General features: G+C 41.2%; 1 protein-coding gene across 2 annotated transcripts in view; it reads right to left on the bottom strand.

Annotated features, from left to right (window-relative positions):
- Nucleotides 1-9,229: 9,229 nt before the first annotated feature.
- LOC121279248 (KAT8 regulatory NSL complex subunit 1-like) overlaps nucleotides 9,230-10,626 on the bottom strand; it is a 196,487-nt gene continuing 195,090 nt past the window's right edge. For both annotated transcript variants that reach the window (XM_041190317.1, XM_041190318.1), the window contains exon 14: nucleotides 9,230-10,081. In XM_041190317.1, the coding sequence (XP_041046251.1) occupies nucleotides 9,806-10,081 (276 nt within the window). In that variant the 3' untranslated portion in view covers nucleotides 9,230-9,805. The remainder of the gene's footprint in view (nucleotides 10,082-10,626) is intronic.

Raw genomic sequence — 10,626 nt, 5'->3', positions numbered from 1 at the left:
TTAAGTCTGGAAGGCTGTAAAGTGCCTAATCGGAAGATGAGGTGCATCTGCTTTCTATCCTTAATGTCACTACCTTAATCTCTCTCCACAGATGCTGTCAGACCTGCTGAGTTTTTTCCAGCATTTTTCAATTCCATTCCATCACAATCCCAACTTGTGCCTTGTTGATGGTGAAAAGGCTTTTGCGGAGTTAGGAGATGAGTTACTTGGCATGGAAAACCATCTCTGAGCTGCTTTTGTATAGAACCAGAGAATGGCTAGAACACAGAATCCTTTAAGCCCCTCATCTCTGCGCTGGTCTCTGCAAGAGCAACTCAACTAGTTCCACTTCCCTGCCTTTTCCCTGTATTTTTTTTTCTCTTCAGGTAATTACCCAACTCCCTTTTGAAAGCCATAATAGAATTTGTCTCCATCACACTCTCAGATATGCATTGTAGTGTAGCCACAATTTATGTGGCTCATCCAGTTAAGTTTCTGGACAATGGTGAACCCAAAGATGTTTTTGGTGCGGCATTGTGATGATAATCTCTTTGTACATCAAGGTGAGGTGGTTAGACAGTCTCCTGTTGGAAGTGGTCATTATTTGGCACTTATGTGGCACAAACGTTACTTACCACTCATCAGCCCAAGCCTGCATATTGTCCAGGTGTTGCTGCATTTGGGCACGTACTACTTCATTAACAAGGAGTTGCAAATGGAAATGAGCACTTTGCAATCATTAGTAAACATCCCAACTGCTGACCTTTAGATGGAGGGAAGGTCATTGATGAAGCTGCTGAAGATGGTTGGGCCGAGGACAATGCCAAGAAACTCCTGCAGTGATGTCTTGGGGCTGAGGTGATTGGCCTCTGACAACCACATCCAATTATATATTATCAATTCTGAGTGTTATGTGATCTTTCTGTTAAATATAATTACACCAGTAGATGGCAATGTCACACCACATACACTGTATTCTCTGAAATATGGATGTTCATAGAATCAAAGAATGGGTAAAGCACAGGAGGCCAATCAACCCATTGTGTCCGTGCTGATTCCCTGCAAGAGCTAATCCCACCCCCCTATCCTTTCCCCTTGGACCTGCATTTTTTTCTCCCCCTCAGATTAGTTATCCAAACCCTTTAAAAGCTATGGTTGAATCTGCCTCCATAACTCAGGCTCTCATTTTGCAACCTAACCACTCGCTGTGCAACTTTTTTTTGTGTCACCTTTGGTTATTTTGCCAGTGTCTTCTGCTTCTCAATCCTTCCACCAATGGGAACAGTTTCTCTCTATCTATTCTCTCTAGACCCATTTATGTGGAAGCTAACACAACTTTATATGCTTAAAATCTTTACACCATACCAGAATAATAGTTGAGACATAGATGTGTAGTCTCCAAAGTAGTTCTAATTCTTACACGGATGATTTGCTATTTCTTGAATTACATCAAGTTATACTTCCAACAGCCAAACCTATGCTGTGCCTCTATTGCACAAAATACATTCTCATAATACAAAAGGTTTTAGTACTGACTTTTATATTGTTAGGTTATTTTTTCCTATATTATACATTATCCTATAGAGTTGAGGTTTATGGTTCTTATTCTCCTTTAAATTCTCTACAAGTAGACATTGTCTGATGTTGCCATATCCCAGCAGTCCTCAGTAATGTCAACCTCTGGACTCCAAATCCTTCAAAATCACCTATGCAGTCCTGCTAGACTCTGATTCCCAGATTTCCCTGTATTCCCACATCCTAAACCCCACTCTTGCTGCTCAGAATCCCTTAGGCAGATCCCCTGATCCCAGAGCCACCCTATTACTCCAAGATTCCTCCCCACTGCTCCCCTTTCCCAGTGATTCAATTCCAGTAATTGCCCCAGTTTTCCCAGAGAATACTGGAACTACTCGGCAGGTGAGGGAACACTTGGGGAGAGATAGAAAAAATAAATATTTTGGGTTGATTTCAACAGAATGGAAAAAGTTCAAGATGCAAAAGGTTTTAATGAGAACAAAGGCAGAGAAATAGGGTAATAAGTAAAGAACAAAAGGGAAGGTATGTCATGGGGTGGAAGGGAGGAGAGATTAAATGATGAAAGGAATGATGGTACAAGGCCAAAGGGCATGGTCACGGAACATTTAAAGAAAAAAGATGGGTCTAATGAAGGTACAAATGGGAATAGCCAGGGGTGCAGTGCCAAATTTTGAGGTGCAGAAGCTCTCAGGAAATGTGTTAGCCATATCATTTCTAAAGCTATTACATTGTTTTCCTATGTATTAATGTTTTGAGTCCGCAAACATCAATAAAACTATGCTTTATAAGTGAAAAATATTAGTGTTGGTAGGCAATTTATTTCGAACCATGTGGTATTTTGAATCATTAGTCCTTAGCATAGAATTTCATTAGATAAGTTTAATTATTTAATTCAAACTTATTAAAAACATGAATTACAGAAAACTTGCTTCTTGATTTATCTTAATAACCTAGACCTGGATGTACAGGGCACAATTTCAAAATTTGCAGTTGATGCAAGACTTGTAAGTATTGTGAACTATGAGAAGGCTTGAAGAATTTTCAGCCATTATACTTTAAAACAAAAGTGAGTGAAGAGGAACAATCAAATTTCCGAATAAAATGAAAATCCAGTTGCCTGTTTTTTTCTTGAAGAAGGTAGTGTCCAAATTTGTAGGCAATACTGAAGTAAATTATCCTGAACATCAAAAGAAGCTACAAGTTGGAATGGGCAAAAGAAATGGCAGGTTGTCAGTAAATATAGAGAAAAGGCTGGGCAAGTTTGTGGGTTCAAGCTTTGCAAAACATTAAAATCAAGAAGTAAGGCCTTAAAAATCCTAATAGAATACTAGGTTTTATGGCAAGAAGAATAAAAGTCAAAATATCATGAATTTATATAGAACAACAGCAAGATCAATATATGTAATTTTGGGCTCTACACAATTGGAAAGGTGCTAAGGCAGAAAACAGATTCACCAGGACACTGCCTGGTATTAGGAATTATGAAAAAAGGTGAAAAATCTGGACTGAACATTGAAGGTTATAGGGTGAGTTAATAGAGCTATTTAAAATTATGGAGGGACGGGAAAGTGTAAATAGAAACAGACTAGTCCAGTAAATTAAGGGGCCTCAAATGAAGGAACGATATAAGATTAAATGCAAGAAATTTAGGATAGAGAGAAGGAGAATTGTTTTTGTTATACACAAGTTAATGAGCCTGTGGAATGCATTGTGGGAGCTGATGATTGAAGCAGAGACATGTTAACATTTAAAAGCAGGCGTTGAAGGAAAAGGGACATGGGATTAGGGCTGCTATTCCTGTGAAGAATAAACACCTGACTGACTGGTCCAAATAAAAACAAAAAAACTGCGGATGCTGGAAATCCAAAACAAAAAATAAAAAATACCTGGAAAAACTCAGCAGGTCTGGCAGCATCGGCGCAGAAGAGTACAGTTGACGTTTCAAGTCCTCATGACCCTTCAACAGAACGAGGTAAAAATAGGAGAGGGGTGAAATATAAGCCGGTGGTTGTTGGGACAAGCAAGCAGTGATAGGAGATAACCAAAAGATGTCACAGACAAAAGAACAAAGAGGTGTTGAAGGTGATGATATTATCTAAAAGAATGTGCTAATTAAGAACGGACAGCAGGACAAGCAAGATAGCTCTAGTGGGGGTGGGGTGAAATAAGACTAAAAGGGCATAAAAGGTATAGATAAATGATCGGTGGAATATATTAAAAATAATGGAAGTAGGTGGGAAAAGAAAAATATATAAATTATTGGAAAAAAACAAGGAGGAGGGGGAAGAAATGGAAAGGGGTTGGGGATGGAGGAGGGAGTTTAAGATCTAAAATTGTTGAACTCAATATTCAGTCCAGAAGGCTGTAAAGTGCCCAGTCGGAAGATGAGGTGCTGTTCCTCCAGGTTGCGTTGAGCTTCATTGGAACAATGCAACAAGCCAAGGACAGACATGTGGGCAAGAGAGCAGGGTGGAGTGTTAAAATGGCAAGTGACAGGGAGGTCTGGGTTATGCTTGCGGACAGACCGAAGGTGTTCTGCAAAGTGGTCACCCAGTCTGCGTTTAGTCTCTCCAATGTAGAGGAAACCGCATTGGGAGCAACGAATGCAGTAGACTAAGTTGAAGGAAATGCAAGTGAAATGCTGCTTCACTTGAAAGGAGTGTTTCAAAGGTTCAAAGGATCATCCTCCGCCATTTCCAGCATGATGCCAGTACCGAACACATCTTCCCTTCACCCCCCACCCGCCGGCGGCATTCCGCAGGGATCTTTCCCTCTGTGACACCCTGGTCCACTCCTCCATCACCCCCCTCCTACGGCACCTTCCCATGCAAACGCAAGATATGCAACGCCTGCCCCTTCACTTCCTCTCTCCTCACCGTCCAAGGGCCCAAACACTCCTTTCAACTGAAGCAGCATTTCACTTGCATTTCCTTCAACTTAGTCTACTGCATTCGTTGCTCCCAATGCGGTTTCCTCTACATTGGAGAGACCAAACGCAGACTGGGTGACCGCTTTGCAGAACACCTTCGGTCTGTCTGCAAGCATAACCCAGACCTCCCTGTTGCTTGCCATGTTAACACTCCACCCTGCTCTCTTGCCCACGTCTGTCCTTGGCTTGCTGCATTGTTCCAGTAAAGCTCAACACAAACTGGAGGAACAGCACCTCATTTTCCGACTACGCATTTTACAGCCTTCCAGACTGAATATTGAGTTCAACAATTTTAAATCTTAAAGTCCCTCCTGCATCCCCACCCCCTTTCCGTTTCTTCCCCCTCCTCCCTGTTTTGTCCAATAATTTATATATTTTTCTTTTCCCACCTACTTCCATTATTTTTAATGTATTCCACCGATCATTTATCTATACCTTTTATGCCCTTTTAGTCTTATTTCACCCTACCCCCACTAGAGCTACCTTGCTTGTCCTGCTATCCATTCTTAATCAGCACATTCTTTTAGATAATATCACCACCTTCAACACCTCTTTGTTCTTTTGTCTGTGACATCTTTTGGTTATCTCCTTTTATCACTGCTTGCTTGTCCCAACAACTAAACCCCTTCTCCCACCGCCCCCCCCCCTCCCCCCACCTTAAACCAGCTTATATTTCACCCCTCTCCTATTTTTACTTGGTTCTGTTGAAGGGTCATGAGAACTCAATGTCAACTGTACTTTTCTCCGCCGATGCTGCCAGACCTGCTGAGTTTTTCCAGGTATTTTTTATTTTTTGTTTTGACTGGTCCAAATAACTTGATTTTGTGCTATCATTCTTTGTAAACATTACAAGTGAACAGGTGATCAGCCAACATAAGATAAATAGGATAGAGAAAGCACATCTGAAACATTTCAAATGGAACACAAAATTGAACTAGTGAAATGAAATTTGGCACAGATAGTAGGAATTTCATCCTCCAAGAATGAAGAGCATGTAGAACATGGTGGGAATAGGGAAAGTAAAATTTCTGGAATTGGTTAAGGAACCACTGGATACTGTAATGCAGTTCTCCCTTGTTCACTATCTTATCAAGCCTACAAAGAAATCATCTCACTTCTCCTGCAAATCTTCCAGTCTGCTGCATTCATTGCTGTCTGCTAAACAGAAGTGACATGTTTGCCTATGAAACACATGCTGCATTTCAAAAAGTAGTTAATTGTGTGAAGCACTTCAGATAGTTCAGCATAAGACACATTTGTTTGGCTTGGCAGTTGCAACCTTTGCCTGATTCAGTCAGTCTGTGGGTTCAAGCCGAGTCCAGAGACTTGAGCACAAAAATCTAGGCTGGCACACTAGTGCAGGTACTGAGGGAATGCTGCACTGTTAGAGATATCATAGTCATCTTTCACTTCGGAGTTTGAATGAGGTCCTGTCTGGTGGATGTACAAGATTCCATAGCACTATTTGAAGAGCAGGAAGTTCAGGCCAGTATTTGTCCCTCAACCAAGACAAACTATCAGTTAATTATCTCGTTGCTGTTGTCGAAGCTAACCATGTATAAATTGGCTACTGTGTTTCTCTACCTTACAGCAGTGACTACAGCCAATTAAGTACTTTTGAAATGTAAAGACCTTGGCAGTGTCCTGCAATTGTGAAAGGTGCTGTACAAATAACATGAATAGTGCAGCAAGGGGTAGAGGAGAATGGCAATATTTCCTTGTGGTCAGTAACAGTCTAGGATTAAATAATGGATGACATGAAACTCAACAAATATTTTGTGTTCAACTAACTTTCTTGATCAGGAAAGGTATCCACAAACAAGTGGGTTGTTCTTGATCTGCAGAAGGAACTGGCTTCATGACTGAACAGCCTTCCCTCTTTCTAGACTATCTTAGCCTCTCATCATACCAGCCCTGGTAAAAAAAACTGCATTATCTAGCGTTTGAGAAACATACTGTGCCTTCCTGTTTAGCTCCAGTTTTCTCATATCCTTTCCTGAATGCAACAATTGTTACAGTAGTTGCTGTGTGGCTGATAAGATTTGGGTGTAGTGCCATCCTTTCCCCTGCCTCTAGCCCACATGATAAAACTATAGCAACCCCTTATATGACACTCAAATGCAAAGGCCCACATAATAAAAATGGCACTTGAGTGTTGTATAAAGGGCTGCTGGTATCCATGGAAGCATCCTCTCTGGGATTGAAGGAAGGTAAGAAAGCTCATTACTTTTCTGTTGAATCCTCCAAAGCACATGCATATGAAGGGACCCTAGCTCACTGCCTACATTGTTTAACTCTTGAGTGTGCATAAAAAAGCCTGCAAGGCAACTGAAGACCATTTCCCTTCTCCTGTAGCCTTCAGCAGATTTGATGACTCTTTATCTCTGACCCTCCCCTGTCAGGAGACAGAGTGAATGAATCCAGCTACCACAGAAAAAAGAAAAGGACCATGGCTCAAATACAACTTCTGGAACTTCAGTTCATTGCTTTTTGCTCTTTTTTTGAGTGGCTAGATCTGTTCTGAATCTATCCTGTTAGAATCATATATCTCAAGACTGAATTTTTCTTTTACAAAATGGGAGGTCATGGCATGATCTGGACATTTGGATGCTAACCGAGATTTCGTTTTAAAAGGTCATATGTTCACCTTGGAACTGTCAACAAGCAGGCCTCTTCAAGAAATCACCTGACCTTTATGGTACTTGAGGAAGATCTGGTTGTTTGTTTTGAACAGCACTTTAATTGATGGGGAAAAACACCGAAAAGGCAAAGGTTGGTAACTTGCTGGAAATCACATGGGAGAGAGGAAAAATGAGGGGCATGGACAGAGTGGATAGGGAGCAGCTGTTCCCCTTAGTTGAAGGGTCAGTCACCAGGGGACATAAGTTCAAGGTGAGGGGCAGGAGGTTTAGGGGGGGATGTGAGGAAAAAACCTTTTACCCAGAAGGAAGTTGTGAACCTGCTGGTTTTGAAGGCAGTCTTGTTAGGGAACAAGCTGAGGAAGGAAGGCTACCCTAACTGGCTTTCCCTCTCTCTTTCCCTTGCCTAAAATTGTGTGTGGCAACCTCGCAACCTGTAGCCAGAGAACCCACATGAGTGTAACTGGTCTGCATTTGGACCTGCAAAGTTGAGAACACCTGGTGAGAACTTCCAGACGTCCACCAGGACCAGCGGCCCGTTTTCACATGAGGGAGTACCAGGTCAACAGCGTCGAGACCCTGTGAACTTTATCTTTTGTTTTATAATGCCCATCCTCTAACTCCCATATCTGCAGACTCTTTACCCTCTGTTTATCCGTGTGCACACGTGGGTACTAAGGGAATTCTTTAAGAGATAGATAGTTATACTTCCCAATTACAATTGTGTATTCACCAGCACTTGCAGCTTGTTAAGAAGTAGTTTTGTTAATAAACAATTGTTCTGAGTTTATTGAAAGAAGCCTGGTTGAAGACACTTTTATTCTGGACAGTAGTAAGGGAAATTGGCTATTTTGGTGAGAAAATTGAACTTCTAAATTAATGGTATGGCCTGTGGAGTAGTCAGCTAGATCATACACACACTCCTCCCATCAGTTGTAACAATCCCATTCAGCATGGTAGTGGTGCCATACACCACTACAGGGAAGGGGTATGCTCAGTGTGAAGACAATACTTGGTTTTCACAAGGACGGTGCAGTCCTCACTCTTACCTATACTGTCATGGACGGATGCATCTGCGACAGATAGATTGGCAAGGACCAAGACTCAGAGGATTCTCCCCCTTATTGGTTCCCTCACCATCAGCTGCAGGCCTAGTCTGGCAGAAATATCCTTCAGGACTCAGCCAGTACAGTTGGAAGTGATGATAGCGAGCCACTCTTGGTGATGGATATTGAAGTCCCCAACTCAGAGTACATTCAGTGCCCCTGCCACCCTCGGTGCTTGTTCCGAATAGTGTTCAATATGGAGGAGCATGAATTCATCAGCTGAGGAAGGGCAGTACATGGTAATCAGTAGGAGGTTTCAGTGCCCATGCCATGAGACTTCATGGGATCGAGAGGAGTGCTGTCACTACCTCTTTAATCCAATAAGTTTCAATTTTACAAGTCTATCATGTGGCACTTTATCAATGCCTTTCGAAAGCCCATAAACACAGCATTAACTGCAATACCCTCATCAACCTCACCCATTAATTCAAAGAGCTAAATCAAGTCAATGAAACATGATTTGCCTTTCAAACCCATGATGAATATCATTTAATAATCCAAATCTTTAAAAGTGACAGCTGATTTTATCGCAGATTATTTTCTCCAGTTTCCCCACAGCCAATATTAGGTTGACTGGCCTGCAGTTGCTGGGTTTATCCCTCTCTGCTCTTTTTCTGAGCAGGTTACCAGTCCCCTGGCACCACCCTCATATCTAAAGAGGATTTGAATATTGTGCCCAGAGCCTCCACTATTTCCATTCTTACTTCTTTCAGCAACCGAGAATGCATTCCATTCAGACCACTGACGTTTCTATTTTGTGCACTAGTAACCTTATCCTTTCCAATTCCTCTATCTCCTCCTTTACTGTGATATTGACAGCATCCTCTTCTTTAATGAAGAGGGATGCGAATGTTTACCACCCAGCCATGAGCGCTGTCTCCTTTTTGGTCCCTAATTGGCCCATTCTTATATGTTTATAAAAATCTTCTGGGTTTCCTTTGTGTTACTTGCAAATCCACAAAATTCAATAAAAGAATTTAGCAAGCAGCCCTGCACAACAACACATTGGATAAAGAGAGTTTAGAGCACAAACACAATGGTAAACAAGAACTGTAGTAATTTAATATAGGGAAAGTACAGTCAGTCGACCACTCCTCGGGCATGCTATACAACAACACAAGTATTCTAGAATTCAGCAGTGTTAATGAAGACAAGCCCAAAGGATTTACTGCAACAGGAGAAACTTGTTCAATTCTTTCCAATGAGGATTCCTGCTCCCTTCCCCCCACCACATCCATTAATTATTTTGTTTTAAAAAGTTTTTTTTCTCTCTAAAGCTTTCCCTTCCTGTTTTGTTGGCAAGACTGACATCACTTTTACATACAGGACCTTATATTCTTTACATTTGTGACTGATCCCCCTGACCACTACCTCCCCCATCCCCAAATGGTACAATTTACAGTACATTGACTTGAAAAGAAATGAAAATAAAAAGCCCACTTAATAGAAGTTATATATGCATTCTCTCAAAAATAGATGTTTGAATATCAAACATTAAAAAGAAAATAACAGTTTTTCTCTCTGTTTTTATATATATTTATATATAGATACAGCATATATGTACAAGATGTGTCTGCTCTGTGGATCTGGTTGTTAAATTACTGCGTGCGTCAAGTTCACCTATCCATACTTCGTTCATTCTCTATTGCCAGAGTTAATCTCAAGTCTGAACTGTTGTCATCCTGTAAACACGCGAGGCCTCTTGGACTCTGCGTTAACGAAGGGATGCACTCGGCAGATTCGGTCCTAATACCCGGCTTGTTAGCCGACAGCCAGTGCAGATCCCTTGGTCGCTCACAGCGGCTTTCTCTATGAGGGTTGGTATGTCCTTTCAATAGTTCCATGTCTTCAGCTGATAAGGGAAATATTCTTGGCTCCCAGGGTTGCACCATCTACGAACATAAAACAAAACAGAATAAATTAGAATATTTCAAAAAAATTGTATTCCTACCACCCCAATGAATTTCTTCTCCAATGAGTGATAGTGACATACAGTAGGATCATATACTGGTTACAGCAGTGGTTCTCAAAGTGCAGTCCATGAGAGTTAGGATTGCCAAGTGTGATTAAGTGCGTTCCTGGAGGTTTCATCACATGACTTACCCCCACTCTCTAGCTATTGTTCAGCCAACACATCCAACCTTGTGACACACTGCCTTCCTATGTCAATTGGAGAGCAAGATGACTCATTGCCCAATTGGATGATACTTGACTGTCAACCAAACAGCCTTCCCACCCCACCACAATTTTCAATATTTTTATTATCTGAAGAGAATTCTCAAAGAAAATTACAAAAAATTTACATATTTTAATGTCCCGATGATTTTTGCTGCTAGACCTGAGTTTTTCCAGGTATTTTTATTTTTGTTATGCATATTACTAATTTTTAAATTATTAATCAGAAAATCAGAAATCCAATTAACCAAATTTGGCTTCT

This window comes from Carcharodon carcharias, chromosome 6 (assembly GCF_017639515.1).
Source record: "Carcharodon carcharias isolate sCarCar2 chromosome 6, sCarCar2.pri, whole genome shotgun sequence".
NCBI classification, from domain to species: Eukaryota; Metazoa; Chordata; class Chondrichthyes; order Lamniformes; family Lamnidae; genus Carcharodon; species Carcharodon carcharias.
Note: the sequence above shows the minus strand (reverse complement) of the source record. Positions and strands in the feature narration are given on the sequence as shown.